This window comes from Homarus americanus, unplaced genomic scaffold (genome assembly GCF_018991925.1).
Source record: "Homarus americanus isolate GMGI-L3 unplaced genomic scaffold, GMGI_Hamer_2.0 scaffold25860, whole genome shotgun sequence".
Classification (NCBI taxonomy): Eukaryota; Metazoa; Arthropoda; class Malacostraca; order Decapoda; family Nephropidae; genus Homarus; species Homarus americanus.
This window is the reverse complement of record NW_024724693.1, coordinates 2207315-2226240: the sequence shown is the minus strand read 5'-3', so window position 1 is coordinate 2226240 and position 18926 is coordinate 2207315. Positions and strand designations below refer to the sequence as shown.

General features: G+C 38.3%; 1 protein-coding gene across 8 annotated transcripts in view; it reads right to left on the bottom strand.

Moving 5' to 3' along the window:
• Window positions 1-5506: 5506 nt before the first annotated feature.
• The window catches only part of LOC121864505 (palmitoyltransferase ZDHHC20-B-like), a 52951-nt gene continuing 39531 nt past the window's right edge, over window positions 5507-18926 (bottom strand). For all 8 annotated transcript variants that reach the window (XM_042363551.1, XM_042363556.1, XM_042363555.1 and 5 more), the window contains 2 exons: window positions 11425-11564; window positions 5507-8333 (listed from right to left, as the gene is read on the bottom strand). In XM_042363551.1, the coding sequence (XP_042219485.1) occupies window positions 8287-8333; window positions 11425-11564 (187 nt within the window). In that variant the 3' untranslated portion in view covers window positions 5507-8286. The remainder of the gene's footprint in view (window positions 8334-11424; window positions 11565-18926) is intronic.

The following is an 18926-nucleotide window of genomic DNA, read 5'->3' as shown; positions in this document are numbered from 1 at the left end:
ATATAATTAACATCAAACTCGAATTATTATCAGGCTCGATGGTTTCTATTATGTTAGGGTATATTACTGTTTCTACTGTGAATAGTTTAATAATCAGATTAGCTTAGTTTCAGTAATTACAATACAGTATAGACAAAATAACTTGATTGATGAACATGTATAATATAACAAAGCATAATATAGAACTGATCACCATTATTTGAAAATCAGGAAGACGATAGAGGGAATTACGTAATGTCTAGGGCTACGGGTCTCTCAACGCAGTTCATTTTCAGTAGCTACTATGTCGCCATTAATATGATATCAGTATATATTATTTTTGTCCCATGCTTGCACCACACACTCGAACAAGGGTTTATAAAGAATAACAGCCTCGGGAAGCTCAAAACATACGCAAGACATCAATGATATTTACGTAACAGTATACAAAGAGAAGAAACGCGCGCACGTGTGTACACCAGGAAATACAACCAGAGGACCTTAGAGCAGCATCATTATTAACTATGGTCACACTTCACCAGGGAACAATCATAACCCATTGTTTCCAGGTGAATAGGCTGTGAATGAAAATGATTACCAATGAACATCCAAAACAATCAATATTCTGCAAATTGTAAAAGATACTTCACAAAAGTTTAAATATTATAACTATTACCAGGGCCTTCTGCAGATAATGTTTTCCTGGTGTAGTAGCCTTAATATCGTGGCAGCCAAGTTAGCCAACCTTGGCGTAGTCTTGATTTTTATAATTTAATTAAATTTTTCAAATCACATTTAAATATTTGTTTCGAGAAAAAAAATAAGACTATTTTATTTCAAAATTCTTTACAAGGTAATCATGGAAGACAGAAAAAATAATACTGTATAGTAAACTTCAACAATAGGATAATGGCACCACTTCGTTCCATAATGTCCCCAATACTTAATTTATTTAATTTATCATTTCACCATTAATCAGCTTACTAGCCGTTCAGCCGGTTTGTCCAGTGGCAGTACAGGAGAAACCTGTGATATTTGGTAGGTTACACCACAGACTAATCCTTGAGTTACACTGGATAAGTACTGTAATGCCCTTCTCGCTGTGTGAGGGTCAAGCAGGACAAAAGGGGGCATAACACACACACACAAGGGAGGCAGAGACAGACAGAGGAAGACGTTCTTTTAAAAAATTTCCTCACACACACACAGGATAGAGAAAGCATACCATCCCACCATGACTCAACCATCCTGAACCAGTTGCCAACCGAACATTTCATAACCATGACACAAAACCACATCATTTCATCACATGAACAACTGAATAATGCATACTAAAAACCAAAACAAAAATAGCTCCTATAGCTCTTCACAGTCCATTTGGTTCTTAATTTCCCTGAACAACTGGGCATGGCCTGAGCATGTTATTTATGAAACAATAAAAAAACAAGGGCCCAGTACACTGTCCTGTGGTACTCTGATCAACGCTAAGACATTTCCCCAAATCCTATACCCTTCCAGTCTAATTCTCAGATTGTTCCAATAGTTCACAACGCTCACTCCAAAAAGTTTGTAAAACTCAAACTGGTGTAAGTAAAACTGAAAAGAAGACATACAGTACTGAATTGTACTCATTGTTGCATGCATTGTGAGATCCCCAAGGTGTAGAAAGATAGAAAAGGAGTTTCAGAAGTGGATCGCAATCAAGGCATATCAGATCGGAGACATAAAGACAGTAGCCTCACGGACTTGCACCAGGACTGGGCAGAAGTGAAAAATAATCTCCCCGCTTTCGACACCGCAAGTGCAAAATGAGTTCTCAAATAAGTGTTTTAGAATAAATTAGCTAAGCTCAAAGTTCCCAAGAGCCCTGGCTCTGATAATGTGCATCCCAGTACTGTATTAAGAGAGTTGTGCAATAATCTAGTAGAACTCCTTAAAATCCTGTTGTGCAGGTGCTTGAACGAACAAAAGATCCCAATGACAGGAAAATGTCTTATGTGAATCCACAGCATATACAATTACAGGCTGGTGAGTTTGGCCATCATAGTGTTTAAAGTGCAAAATATTAGTGTATGTATGAGGGAACACCTACAGTGGAAGTCTATTGAAGCATTGCCAGCACAGTTTTATGCCCTAACACTCCTGCTTGACACACTGCTCAAGATGTGTGGACATAGATCCTGGGGTGTGGTGGCAGTAAATGTACAGTATTGAATATACAGTACTGTACTGTATATACCTTGACCTCTCCAAGGTATTCAACAGTGTACCTCACAAAAGGCTGAAAATTTTACTGGAAGGGAATTGAAGTCAGGGGAATGTCCTGTCGTGGATTGAAGACTTGATGTATGACCTCAAGCAGTGTGGTAATTAATGACACAAAATCATCATGTTTACCTGTGACAAGTGAGATGCCACAGGGCAGTGTTGTTTGTTTGTTTCACAAATGATATGCCAGATGCTTTTCATTCTTCCATATTGTACTAATGTTTACAGACATGTTAAGCTAATCAGGGGAATTAGGTCAATGAGGGATAATGTTGAGAAATTTGGCTTCAGGTTTTCCTAATCTTGCTTTTGCTTCTTCTATTAGCTCATACTATACTCATATGTGGTAGGTACAGTACCAAGATACCTGCTGTATTGAGTTCAGTTATAAAATACATACCTTTAACAAGAACATATAAATTTAGGAAACTTGGCTCTAAATCTTTACCTTATTTTTATTTAGAAGCTTTGATTTTAGAAACACATAAACTTTGATAAAAAATATGATTTTATTAGCTAATGTTTTACACATTATTGCCAATGGAAGAACATTTCCTTATTAATTTTGTCTTGCTCATTACAGGTTAACTTATGTGTTTTATTAATGGAGAAAAAAGTTGTAAGTCCAAAGATAAAAATGTTTGTTAAACTAATTCAATATTCACAAAATATTTAGTGTTGGGATTACAGTACAGTAATTGTTTATACAGTACTGCACATTAACCCCTCACCAACCTCAGGTTTATCATCCACAGTTCTCAGTGTCTACATTTTGTATATTGTACACTGTCCAGCACTTTGATTTAAGAAACATCTATTTACAAATATTTGCTAAAACAAAAACAACAGTTTGTTCCAGTGCTTCGGTGTACAAAAAAAAACCTTTACCAGATGGCAGCTCTCCTTGCTGTGTGGCCTATTCTCTTCAGGTTAACTCGTCATTTCTTAAAACCTCTCCCCATGTCAGTCGTGGCCTACCCCTTGCTATTCTCCCCTCCAAATTTACATTCATGCATCTCTTGGCCCAGTTGGTCTCTTCCATTCTCTCCACATGCCCAAACCATCTCAGCGTACCACTAAATAAAACTTCATCAATATCCCAAACTCTCAATACCCAGCCACCTCTTAGTTCTGAAAAAGTTTCCTATCTTTCAGTATCACACTACACACTCACCTCACCATTCTCACATCAGGTCATCCTTTTTAACCCCCCATAATTCACTGCCAATCAACATTACACTTCTCATGCCAGCTGCCACTGCCTCCAGCACTGTATCGTCACCCAGGTAGCAGAATTCACTGATACAGTCCAGGGACATATTTTTCCACTGTTGAGATTCCCCTACCTTGTTAAGGTTACATGATTACCTGCACAGACAGGACAATTTAATGCCAGAAATATCCAACAGTCCACCATTTACACCACTGCACCTCTTGTGTGTCCACCCTCACTGTACATTACTGAGTTACAACCAACACCATTCTTGGAGAGCACAGAACCATTTTTTACTTCCCCTACAAGATTGTTACCCACTCCACTAATCGTTAGTAATATTTTTTGCCACATTCTGGCTCATACCTTTTGACTCAATTCCTTCCTTCCACATTGTCTCTGCAATACTATCTGCTATTAGCGCCATGTTGTCAGCATACAACAACTCCCTGGGCAGATCTGCCCTAAGTCCTGTGATAGTGCCTCTAGCAACATGATAAACAGAAGGGGGCTCAAGACAGACCCTTGATGGACCCCTCATAGTGTATAATGCTATAAACATTCAAACACGACACTTGTTATGGCAAATATGGTTTACTTGTAATTAGCCACTATGGCTGAAGGTTACAAAAAACTATTTTTGATAGTGAGTTGGCTACTTGTATTTGGATGAGAGTATTGACTGAGATATGAACAGAATACTGAGAAATGAGTGAAATTATATGGCAGCTTTTAGGGGAAGAAAATAAGGGAGAGTAATGGTGGAGGTAGGATGCTGTGCTGCCTAAGTCTTCAGAAATTAATGAAAATGTGAGGAAGTGTGAGCTTGGTCATCTTTAATTACTGTATAATTAACAGAATGTAGAAACACTTGAGACTTTTTGTAAACTGAATTAAAATGAGAAGTACTGTATGTAATCATCATGTGCATAAAATATTGTAAAACAAAAGTCATTATATAAACACAGCCACACTACACCAGATGTAATTAATATAGAGATTTATTAACCCACCAATCTGTTAGAGGACATCACCTTTCATAATAATATAATGGAATGCACTCTGACTAACTTTTTTATTATAAAATGATACATTTGATAAAACGTTTTTCAAAGTGAACAAATCACTTGCCACATGATGCTTCATTAAGAGTCTTAAGTACTGACAAAATTATTAAGAAAAAAGGGCAAATGGTAGTGTGTGAGCATGAATAACCTAGCTATATTATGATAGGGTATTATTATCATAATCAATAACAATGGTAAGTGCAACAAACTATACAGTATAGTTAAGGACGTCATTAGCTTGATCTTCTTCCTGATGGTCCAAGGAAGCCTTTACCAGCACATCACCTTTACCTTTCACATAAAACATTTACTAAAATGTCAGTAATTTTGTCCATATTTGTCTTTTGAGGAAATGCCAAGAGCATTTACTACCTTTAAAGCTGTGAGCATCGTCATTCATTACTTAAAAACCTTTACTCTCGACTCCCACGTAGATTATATAAACGGCTCACCATATTTACAATAGATAAAAACAAAAGTATGAAATAAAGAGATCAATTTGAATATTCTGGGTCAGACTCATCACAGACATATTAACCAAAAGAGAACAGGTTACACACATTGTCTCAACATTTTTCTCAAAAGTATTTACCTTGAATACTAAATGGGATTATTAATACTTTGTTTATAGATAGATGTGTCTTTGTAGAAGACTAATTATGTGTGTGTGTGTGTGTGTGTGTGTGTATGGTGTGTGTGTATGGTGTGTATGGTGTGTGTGTGTGTGGGGGTGTGTGTGTGTGGGTGGTGTGTGTGTCTGGTGTGTGTGTGTCTGTGTATATGGTGTGTGTGTGTGTGTGTGTGTGTGTGTGTGTGTGTGTGTGTGTGTGTGTGTGTGTATGGTGTGTGTGTGTATGTGTGTGTGTGTGTGTGTGTGTGTGTGTGTGTGTGTGTGTGTGTGTGTGTGTGTGTGTGTGTGGGTGTGGGTGTGTGTGTGTGTGTGTGTGTGTGTGTGTGTGTGTGTGTGTGTGTGTGTGTGTGTGTGTGTGTGTGTGAGTGAGTGTGTGTGTGTGTGTGTATGTTGTTCATGTGAGTACAGTACAGTAGTTTGAGAACATGTGGTGTTTACACGTGCTGCCACCAGGTTAAACTGTTCATTACTGTACTCAAGAGTCAAGTTAACGGTTTACGGTGCTTAGCTTAGTCTTAAACTATATTACTCCCCCTTAACTTTGTCCTCAATGAAATTCCCCTAAAATAAGACTGAACTACAAAGATGATGATGAAGATTTTAATGGTAATCTTAAAATGAAATATTAACTATGACTCACCGCTCCTTAGTCAGACTATACATATGCATCAGCCTAACTGAGTAAAGCTATTCAATATATCACATCCTATATCTACATGCATGTATAAAGTACATTAGCACAAATAAAAAACAATTTACTAAAGTGTCAGAATAATACACAAACATACAAATATGTGCACAGACAAAGGCACTTACACACGCACACACACAAAGACACCCACACATACATACATACATACACACACATACATATCTAACTCCTCTACACTGTATTAAATGCATCTGGGTGTAGAAGATTTCTCCAAGTCTCTCCTGTTTTGAACAAAGTGCACCTACGTACTTCATTATTAACACCAGGAATGAAATAACAAGAACGCTGTCCGACACAACTAACGGTGCTTGATCCTTCGTACCCGACTCAAGGCTCACCAAATTATTCATGAGCCTTTTATACGTCTTCCAATTTTAATCATAAATTATATAAGAAATCTTGCAAACCTAATAATTTCAATTACTGATGGAATACAATAACCTGACTTGTGGTTAACATCCTACCAAATGAGGTATTATTTGATACTCTGCTGTAACTACGGTAAATACTGTACTGTACTTAACAACTCAAGTTAATTAACAGCTCCTAAAAACAAATGACAAAATTCTTCCATTTAGACTTTGAAAATCATCTTATCTATAACCTAGCTGAGAATATGTATTTACAAAACAGTAGACCCCAATATACTTAATGCAATTCAATACAACAATTTCTGTCTAATGTAGCACCACACTACACTACACCTTTGATGTGTTACTACAGTCAATTTGGATATTACATAAAGTAAGCCCAGACTTGAGTCACAAAAAAAATTATTAAACAAAACTAAGCATTTCAGACAGGGGAGTATAAATATTGAGGTTAACTTTGAATGATGGTCTTTAATTTATTTATTTTTAATGGATGGGAAATAAAAATAAAAAAACATCAGATATTATGTGACTGTAACTTTTGAGTGTAGGGCTGTAGTGATATCCACTGTTTGTTCTCCCTTTCCAAAATGACTTAACACATCCATTTTCACACCTAAATTAATATTTCCTTTCTCTATTCTGTACTTGACAACATTCCTATTGTATATTTGTTCACTGTTTTAAGTTTGTGATCATATTTCACACTGTCATTATTAGAGGCAGTTCGGGTAAAAAGATTTTTTGGGGGAATATTCTGGGATGCAGTCTATACCTAATACAGTACAGTACCTGTACAGTGTGTAGTTTTTAATGGATCAGCTGAAGACAATCTTAAGTTTCCTGTGCATGACAATAGATGGCACCACAGCCCCCTAAGGCACTGCTCAGCCAATAATTGCTCCACTTCCTACAATTTATTCTACTTCAATTGTGTGGACATTCACTATTACTCTCCATAACTTTCAACCACTGGATGGCTATCTAGTCAGTTGGATCTTCAGTTTAATTCTTAAGAGAACAATTAAATATTTTTAATGTTTCATAAAATATGCTTTAAAAGGTTTAACATCAAATGAAGACAATTGATCAGCTGATGAAAACCTTAAGTTCCCCCAGCCTCAACAGATGACAACACAGGCACTTCATCTGCCAGCACTGTCCAGCAGCATCTGTGCAGAACACGCACCATTCACAACACCCCGAGCTCTACTGCTCCATTAGTCACCTTGAGTCTGAAGAACTGTAGTCCAGGAAACAGTTGTTCAGACTCAAGGGAAATTATAATGTTAAAAGTAATCTAAAATAATGGATTAGTGTTGAGCTGCGGTCTTGTACCTTCCATCTACCATTAAAATACATAAAACGACATCACGCAATTCAAGACAATTCTTGGTCCTACTCTCATGTTATATTGGGGGTCTACTGTACTTTGCACTAACATAAGCATACAGGATTTGTTTAACTTCAATACATTCAGGGTTGTGCTCACTCCATGGCTACAATCACTCCAAGAACAAAAATTTACACAGGCAATAGCAGAACTGACACACTGGACTTTTTCACCTTTAAGTGTGTGGAGTCCATACCTTGACCTTCGTGGCATGTCGCAACACTCTTAATCACTGGTCCTGTCTCACATCTGTACTTGTTGAAATGCACTAGCAATTTTTCACTTTGTAAACATAATTTCCCACAAAGTTCATTTTCTGCTCTCTTACAGACCACCCAGTTCATTTGTGGGACAATATAAAAGAAATAAAATAACTTTTCTGGATTGTGCCAACAATTCTGGCAACCATTCTTAAAAATTAAATTGTGATGAAACTTTTATTGCCAAGATTAAAATAAAGTTTGCAGATGCATATATTTTCTTTCAAGAGACAATGTTTAAACCAAATGTTGTAGATGCAGATACTGTTACTGTATCCTCTTTTATGACAAAGTGATAAAAACAATGTCTGCAGATACACAGATCTTCAACTTCATTCAAATGACAGTGATTAAACCTAAGCTTACAGATGCATAGGTCCCCCTTCCAGTCTTTAAACAGGATTAGTATGGTTACCCTGAACCACAACTTCCTCCAGTGCTGTAAAAGATAAATAAATCTATTACATTACATAACATTCTTCAATAACTTCTTCCAAAACTACATCATCATATCTTTAAATCATACAGTAGGGTTTTTTTTTTTTACACTAATACTGAAGATTTTTTTTTTCACAATACCGTACCTGTAAACCAAAGAACATGTTCTGGAAATCCCATTTTATTGTGGAGTTGAGCCAAAGAGACTCATGATTTTAACTAACCAGTCCACAGGCTGAACCCTAAAATAACCTACTGGTGTCTGACACTAATTTAACCTTCATGTTGTTCAATGATTTTTTTTTGTGTTAATAAAATATCACAATCCCTAAATTTTCATATTTATCTTATGAAGATGTAAATATGTATCCAAAACAGCAATAGAAAAACAATATAGAGTCACTTCCACAATATCTTGCCCCAGAGGAGTGTATGAGACTCAGATTCTATACTTGACTTGCCCTTACTCCCAACACCAGTTAGATGGATGCCACTCCTCTATCTCTTCCTCCTCACTGAATTCTAACACAAAATTCATCAAGAGTTCCTCTTCAAAACTATACTCTTAATCTTGGACTGGGTGATTCTGAGGCCCTGTGCTCTTTGCAATGACATGAGATGCATAGAGGTGTGTGTGTCAATCATGACTCATAGCTTGGAACTGAGGCTGGGAGGACCCAAGAAGTATCACACAGCTCCCTGGGTCAGAGAAATATATCCTAACAGCCTCCTGAGCGATTCTGACCCAGGTAATGTTCAAAACAGTGTGTGAAAACTTTCATTATCAGTTGATGATATTAGTGTGGCACAGTGAAGTGCCAATTGACAAATTTATCGCATGGATGGTTAAACAATAAGTTCAACTCTTCCTTTGCCCTCCAAAAGGAAGAGGTTTACCACAAAAAGCTTGGCAGCTAATTGAGTTTTGGTGCTACAGCAGCCTTCCTACACACCTTTCCTTGTTCATCACTAGCCAGACTGGATTTTCAGCAGCAGACCAGTCAAGCTCAACCCCACAATATCACCCTATAGGGAGGGTTCCCAGTCTCCTTGGCCCAATTCTGCTATAAAATAAGATTTTCATGACTAATCCTTGTTATAGAGCTTGACATCAGTCCAAGGAGACACATAAGTGAAGAACCAACAAGATAAAGAGAAGAGGCGGTTAGAAACTTCATTGCTACTGAGGAACTGCAACTCAAAAGGAAGGCGACTACAGGTATAAGTTATTGTAAGGAAATATTACACTAATTATACAGCTCCCCAGTGCGACACTATGTTCCTACACTATACAGTACTATCTCCTCCCCTGGGCAGCTCCCAACAAAGCTCATCCCCTCTGACCTGGAAACCATTTGGGAGAGTCTAGAGAGAGACTTCTCTAAGGAAAGCTAATAATGTTGCCAAGCCTCTGAGATCACAAGCTCTCAGGAACAGCCTGGCAGTCTAAGTGCAATTATCCCAATTGCTATTTTGGATATATAGACTTTGGATGTTTCAAGTTTAGATCTGTGACATAACAAAAAGTGAAGGTAGATTAAAATTGCTTTGTGATATTTGTGATAATCTCATTAAGCAGACATCGCAAATTGTGAGATGCAACAAATTTTTTCATGCCTGAATTGAAAAAGTTTTTGGCCTATAACAAGGAGGACACAGGCAAGGTAAAAACAAACAAAAAGTAGCTTAAGTGGCAACACCTGCTGCTACATCCAAGTCACAAAAATTGGTAGTTGTTGTAAGGATTGGCGAGTTACCATTTAAATCACAAAACCATTTACAGGACTTTGTGACCATTAATAAGAGACTAGTCCTGAGATGGCAATTCATAAACAAGTATGACTATAGTTACTCATGTACTCCATCAACAAGTCTACAGGTTAACAGTCCAGGATTTGTGTCTTGTATATGTGGGATTATGTTCAGGGCATCCAGAAAAATCCAAAATATATCTTCCCTGACTCAACCCTAGGCTCTACTTACAGGAGATTATTGCCAATTACACAAAGAGCCAACACACATGTGCTCCTTTACCATACTTTATAACTTCCTCTTCTTGTCAGGGGTAACACTGCTGGATGTTGGCCATTTTACCATCTACAGGTAAATGCTACACAGCACAGTGATATAAGAAGGTAAGAAGTCCCAGAACACAAACACAAAGCCAAGAAAATAAATGTGCACAGTAACCTGAAGCATAGGCATGGCAACTGGTGTGGAAACAGTGCACAAGCAATTGTGGGTACTAACTGGTCTGAATGTGTCATGATAATCAATATGGTAATTCTTATATCATTTTACTTTGTTATTTCACACTGCTTTACTAAATGACTTAATAATTATTATTCTGGTAGAATGTATGCTATTAAAGCATTTTAATCTAAAATACTGTACAGTGAAACATGACAATTAGATAATGCATAAAACATTCATTAGGATATTGACAGCAACACAGATACTGTAACTCACCATTCTGTTTCATACAACAAAATTCCATAATTTAAATTACTGTACAATCTTCATGCAAATTATTTAAACATATGAAGTACTGAAGGTACTACAAGGTGTTCCATTAGTCAACAAACTTGACTACATAAATGACTGTTTTGGGGAGATTTTAGTTGAACTCCAGGAATATATCCCAGCAACACAAGTCAGGGGTCCTCAAGACTTGTTACTCCACAGTGTGACTTATAAAAGGCCATAAACTAATTTTCTTTGACCACAACATTCTCTATGGCCAACCCATCTCAACTAAGTAACCCGAGAATATGTAACCACCGAGCGAGAAGTCGAGGGTCCAGGTGGCCTTGACATTAGTGGATGGAGTTAATCTTATCAACTAGTTCACAACCCTAGAAAGAAGTTATTAGAAGCCCAGGTTTTATCCCTGTCAGTCAAAGTGGGAGGAGATTGGGTTAACATAAATGACACAGATACAACTGTACGCTGTCATCTAGCTTCTCTTGAACACTGGCCTGCTTCTATTCTTCCACCCACGCTATGATAGTATACTGTACTCCTATAGATAGCCATGCAAATGAGATTCTAATCTAGTTACTATTAAATGCAAGAGAAGTGTTCCTACTAACCATGTGTATGGTTATTGGCATATCCAGTACACACCAACTCATTTTCTTCTTCATCCTCAGCCCAACGTTGTCGAGCACCTAACAAATCATCTGTGTCTTCATCTACACACCGCTGAGGGTAGGTAACCCCATCACCCAAACTGTGAAGTAGAGGGAGGACAGGGATAAGGTCTAAAAGCATCCATTATATAGCACTGAACTTCACTGTGGCCTGAGGAGTCAAATTAGTCATTATACTAATATATTCCACACAAACACTCAGCTACTTCTTCAGGGTAAAATATCTTAATTATCATCAAAACGTAGCCTAAAATTACTCAATGCATACTGTAAAACTCTTCTTGAAAAAATAAAATTGACTTGCCCTATGGTAATGATTGACATAATAATCTTAGGTAAGCTGGGCAGAATGATGTCAGCCAGATTCAGAGAACAAATTAAGTCAGAGTGTAGAAAAGCAGAAAGAAAGTTCCAGAGGCAGATTTCCAACTAAGGTCCTGGTGACCTTCTAGGGTTTCTATTGTTTTGCAAAATCAAAATCAGGACACAAGGGTGTATCAGATGTGAGACTTGAAGATGGTAGTTATGCAGATTCAGACTAGGCAAATACAGAGGAGTAAAATGAATTAGTTTCCTCGGTGTTTACAAAAGAGGATGCAAACAACCTACCTAGTTTTCACAAATGGTACATCAGTAAAGCAAAGTTGCCCCACTGTAATGCTCTGACAGAACTAGTTACACCATAGTAATGATACTGATGAAACAAACTGACATACAACATCACACACAGCTTTATAATAATGTTTCTGACAGAAAAATCTTGTCCCACAGCGCTGCTTTTGACAGAGTTGCCCTTAGAGTAATACTTCTTACAGAAAACCATTATAATGCCTTGAACACAACGATCACAGCTAACCATACTCAGTAGTACTGCTTCTAACCCAACAATATAACATGGCCAAAAGTAATGGTTCTGACAAGAATCTTACCTTGCCTAACTGTAATGCTTCAGATGAAAAATATTAAACTGCCCCACAGAAGTTTTGACAGAACCATCTTACCTTGCTTGATAGAACTGCTTCTGACAAAACAACATTAACAGGCCCTATAGTAATGCTTCTGACAGAACAATTTAAATCTGTCCAATAATAATGTTTGTGATGAAACAACCTGAACAATGCTTCAGAGAGTACAGTCTAAACTTGTGTAATACTGTAGTACACTATTTTTGGCATGGGTAATCAATCACCTTCCTCATGAACACAGAGTGACTGACAAATGTACTGTAAGTCATATACTATTGTACACATATGAAAATAATGTGTTTAAAGGTGATAACCCAAAGTTACCAAGACACAATACACAGTGATAATCTGAGAATTAAAAATAACTGAATATAAACATGTGACAAAACAGTGACAATAATAGTGAAAGTTTTTGAGAAGGACAAGTTTGAATTACCACACGACTTCATTAATTTTCAACACAACAAGTCATATAGCAGTGACTGAAACCAAATGTGTAAGTAAACATAACACATGCCATGCCACAGCCCTGTCATCAGTGGTGGAAACTTGTCAACACTGGACTGTACTGTACCACCGGTGAGAGAATACTGCATTACCATTGCACTTCACATTATAATAAAGGTAATATCTTTTAAATGGACCATCCTGCACATGTGTAGTACTGAAGTTAACTAGAGCAAGGCCTTACCTGTTATTACATATTAGAGTACTGTACAGTCTCATATCTACCAATCAGCTATTACGGTACTTTGTAAAGAAAATATTGGACCATAATAAAAGAATGACAAGTTGATAGTTTGAATTAATCTACAAGAGCAAAGAGGGATGTTACAACTACTGGAGGAGTCTAGTCTTTAAATAAATATGTACTAATACCTTTCTCTTAAGTTTTTAAATGCTCTCCCCCTGTAAAGAGAATCAGTCATTAAGATACAATATCAACACTGCTGTCAAGATACATTGATCATAATATTCCTTTGTTATGTTCTTATAATTTTTGCCTTACAATTACTGAAAGTGAATTTTGCCTTGAAAACATTTTGGGGAAATGAGAGAATGTTATTGTCATGCAGAGACGACGCACAGCCATTAGCATCAAGTCTATTGCAAAAGCCAATGCCAAGGCAACATATTGAAGCACCAACACTATGGTTCCATAACGCTAACCTCCAAGCAAAACTTCTTCACACTGCCACCACCTTCCTGCACACTGATAAACTTTACCCCTTGTGTACAATGTCCCCTCTGAGCTGAATAAGATCATCTGGCATTAATCAAATAAATATTGAAAGTGGCATCCCCATAGTGAAGGGGTTAATATAAGTACATGAGTTTGTGGTTGCTTCTTTAATGAGCATGATGCCATGGTTGACATTCTCCAATCAGGAAGCATTAAGCATCATGTGAACCTCATATACAGTAATTATCTCTCGTCGTTACCTCATCACCTATAAGGGAACCCAGTTTAGATAATTTGTATCAAGGAAGCTCAATTAAGCTGTTCATTCACTGGTAAACTGTCTGTATTAGCCCCTGTCTCATGGCAATAACAATTATATAAATTTGGGTTAATACATTTAGTTTATATAATCCAATCACCCAACTGTAAATTTCCATAAGCTGTGAGGTGCCATGTGCTGTTCACGTGAGGGGAAATTCCTCTATCAGTAAGCCTCCTCTATCAGTAGGTCGACCTTGAGAATGTAAGGTTAGCCCGGCCTCTCCTTCAGAGCCTCCCCTCACACGAGTCTTATGAGAATTGGACGGGTGACCTAACTCAGTCAAGCTGAGCCCCCGTCCTTAACTAACACTCACACCTTACAGTGTTAATTATGGTGCATCTACTAATAGACTGTGACCAAAATAGTTTTACCAATAAATGGAAAAAAGACCATTTTGGGTTTGTAACTTAACCTCTCAACTTATTTATATATAAGCCAAATTAAGGGAACTCTACCCAAAGCTTATATATAAAGGTTGCAGCGAAAATATAGATCCATGAACTGAACCAGTGAAGCAGTGTAACTAACTGTGCAAGGAACCGACGGCACTGTAACCCAAGTAACGGTGAAATTTTCTAAGTGCCATTCCCAAGGCAACAGACTATATACCGTATATGTTCTCGCGAGCAACGTTATATGTCAAGAGATATATTTAAATGTCATCCTAGATAGACATACAAAAAATCTTTTCTCAATAATATTTAATAAGTGAGTTAACAATAATTCACTGTAGTGCGGCAACGCCCCGTACCACCGACAAGGCCTTAAGACCGAGTCGCCACCTCAAGTGGACGTGACCCGGTACATTCCTTCAGCCTGCCGTGTGGGGTGGCCATCACTACAACGTCTCAGACACCCCGCTGTCCCCAACTATCAAGTGTTGTGGAGACGCTCTCTGTACATTTTTTCCCTTCTCAAAGAACAACCAACCCATACAGCTACAGTACAACTCTGTGCCCAAGGCACAGTTGAAAGAAATATCTGTTAGACATCCCAAGTTGTTTAACTAAGTGTTTCTGTGGTTTGTAAAAACAGAGTGTTGTAAACTCTTTGTGGAGCCAGCTACATCTGGTACAGGCCAACTACTTGACCTGTCATACTCAATCAACTCCAAGAGGTCTACCAGCCCCAAGGTGCATTAACCTAGTGACCTCACGGGATCGCCCGACGACGCCGGTGAACTCCGAGTTCACCGAGTTAGCCGTCCATCGCCCCTCTAGTGGTTGACCGTGGTTACTCTCGTCAACGCCAGACGCCATCGCGAATTCTTCAAGGACGTCATCTTTAAACTACACACCAGCAACCCTGACTGTCATCCAAGCCGCTGAAGTCTACGGGATTAAAGGCCAGATTTTCAAGAAATTCCCAGAATTCTACAATCAAGCCAACAGTAATAGGTAGGACAAGGACACACTATATTAAACACACATTAACATATTCTACAGCACAGCGTCACACGTTATACATCGCGTAGGATAATGTTTAAGTGTCTTACTTATTATTATTTGATATATATAAATACATTGAAGTTCTCTAGAACCAGTAACAATTTTTTTCTTGCCAATTATTACGTTATTTTTCAAACATTTACTGTAAATGGCTAGGCAAGGTTTCTGTGTAGACTGACTTTTCATGTCTTTTTAACACTGATGGATGATTTTTTTAATTTAATGAGTTCAGATATCACCGATTTGAAGGAGATTTATGATAACGTTTCAGATAATTCTGACGATGCACTCAAGTCTGACACTGTACTAGCTACTGGTACTAATGTCAATACTGAACACATAGAATTAATAGATTCGCTAGAAACGCACGCGCCCTCACTGCCAGACATTTCTGTTGAGAGTAATGAACACTCAAGTGATCAATTGCACGACGATTTATGTCGTGGAACCCTAAGGTCAGGTAATACGTACAATACAACACCTGATTACAGGCAGGATACCTCTCAGTCTACAGAGTCTCACAGTGTGTCAGAGATTACTTTCCCTCCTGCATCCACACATCTTTCAGTTAGATCTAAGTTGTCTAGCAACTCACTAACCATGGCTACATCTAACATCAGCATGTCATCTAACCAACCTAACATTGTTCAAGTATTACAGCGCAGTGATCACATCCACGAGTTTACGGCGGAGGATGACTATAGTGTAACCAAATTTTTAAGGTCATGTGAAGATGTAATGAAAAACATTCAAATAGGTGATAATGAAAGCAAGGCGTTTGTACGCAGTCACATCAAAGAAGGAAGTTATGCTAGCCAACATTTGGACGCTAGTGGTCTTGCACATCCTACTTGTGCGAAGTTTAAGAAGACTTTAATTGGTCTTTGAATTAGGAGCACAGCAGGGTCACCTGAACTGAATGTTTAGGTGGGTTGATCATCTGCCACGGACGCTACGCCCAGAAGACACGATGAGAGGCATTTCCCTCGCTGGCGAGGTCTGTCAAGATATTTTAACCAATTTGGGTGGTTGACCCTGGGTGGATCCACCTGGTACTGTATAAGGTTCTCTCTCACTCTTCAACAACCTGCTATTCTTTTCCAATTCACCACCATTCTTCTCCTAAATTTTACCTACTGCTCATTGCTGAACACTCTGCACTACAACAGGAAAACATTTGTATAAATTGAGAAAATGAAAATAGAGCTAAACCAACATTTCCAAACTGGATCTAATTAGAGTTAAACCATTGTGATCTTATAAATAATTCAGAGTGGAGTATTATTATAACCATCAGTTGGAGATAAAATATTCTACAATAAATTAAGATATTTTAGAACAATGAGACATATATTCCTGTATTTAAATAAACAGCATCATTCCAAAAACCTGCCACATTAACCTCAAAATGATAAAATAGTAATATCTCCGTTAGCCGGAACTCTCCGATTGCCAGAATTGAAATTTTCCGAGGGGCGCATTCACCGGAAAATTACAGAGAATTCCGGGGACGGGGGAGTTTTTTCCGGGTTTGAGAGATGAAAATCGGGAGCATTTTCTGGAAATTCCGAGATAAATTTTCTGTTACCCGGAAAATTCTGGAGACGAAGGATATTTTTTCGGCTTTGAGAGAGTCGTCTCGTTACCCGGAAATCTCTCATTCCCGGAAGTGCCCTGCACCAATTGTTCCGGCTAATGGGGATATCACTGTACAGGTAGTAATATGGGAATTGATCCTGAAATCTCATTTTATAACTGACCACAGGTAAAATGACTCATGAATATGGATATGCATGCTGTAGGCTGGGTCCTTAGGAACCCAAGGAAGCCTTAGCTTTTGGCAACTGAGGCTAATACCAAAATACTTCTTCCTCCCAACAATCACAGCATTTAAAAAGCAATAAGAAGCCAAAGTTGTTTAAAAACTGGGAGCTAATGTGTTGTAATTACTGCACAGTGCATAAGTAATCTGTTCTTCATATGTTTACACTCATATATAAAGTAGAACACTGACCAACTCACTTCCTGCCAGATGGAGGAGGGTGGGACTTAAGAGTTTCTACCCAGGCTCGGTTATAAAATGGGATTTCAGGATCAATCGCCCATTTATAACTTACACCTGTCTAGAAGGACTTGTTAATGCACCTCTTAGGGGAACAATTGCATAGTGTGGCACTCAAACATGCATGTTGATACAGCTCCCCAGTGTTCCTTGGGTCATCTTAAGAAAGAATAACAGTTTGAAGGGCCTGAGGCCTCAAGAATGGGAGAGCACATAACCTCCAAGAAGGATATCCCTGCCAAGCCCAGAAATGGTTTCAAGTGTCAGTCAACAAAAGCCAACACCAACCTTCAAATCCAGGAAATTCCACACATGAACAATACCGAAATGGAAACTTTCAAGAGCATTAGAAAAACCTGAAAAATCCACACCTGGAATTTGTAAAACCAGGAACCGGTGGCATCAGACCAAACTTCGATGAATTGAAGGTGAACACAGAGTCTCACAGGCCTAGTGGTCATATGGCACAGCGTGAATACAGCCTTCATAAACAATGAGGTAAAATGGCCAGTGCTGCATTGGACCATTTTCACTTCCTTAACTGCAAGTCAGGCACCCATTCACAGCCGAGTCAACTGTCAAGTGCTCTGGACGTGAACCACAGCCTGTCATGACAACATATCAATGTGTCTGCTGCACTCCACTGCCTCTCCATATTGAAGAAGAAAGAAGACTCTGAAGAGGAGTTGGGCATAGCTGAAGGAGAGGACACCAAATCCTACTAAGACAAAAAGGAACAATCAGTGTAGATAAATGAACACCCTGAATAAGATAACCTCGGGATACTGGTGTGTAGTGTGTGTACTTTTGGCTTACATGCTACTCTGGTGTTACACAATAGGAAGGCAGTAATCCCTCTCCAACTGTAGGGGTTACATTCTAGAATTTTCCTGTACTTCAACTGTAGGTTTTCTGGGGTAAAATTTTCATCAGCCTTGGAAGTTGACTGTGAAAGGTAAATGTGACATGATTGGTAAAAATGCTAAGTTTATGAAAGGTTGAGAAACTGCCATACTCTTACCTTAAAAGCCACACTCAGAACTATAAACTCTTATCATATAAACCCCCAATGTGTAGTAGGGGGTCCAACACTTATATTTTCCAGTGAAAAGTCCTTCCCTGTAGAGCTGTGGTAGGAACTGAGGTGATCCTGTGTCTAACTGAGCCTGAACAGATGAAGAATGGGTAGTGCATACAATGATTACAACACTAACTCATAAGCCTTTGGGTAATTGTGGTTCCTTCATATCCCCCTTTAAGAGGGTTGGATTAACCTCAGCCACTGGTAGCCCAAAAAACAGAGCAATTCATATTCACAAATCGATGTATCCAGCTGTAGGCTACACGACCTATTTGCCTGGCATTAAAAAAAAACAATCTCAAAAATTTAAACTCAAACAACGCAGTCTGAGGTTACAAGAAGCTCCACTACTTTCAAGATACTGTACAGCAGGTTTGGCTT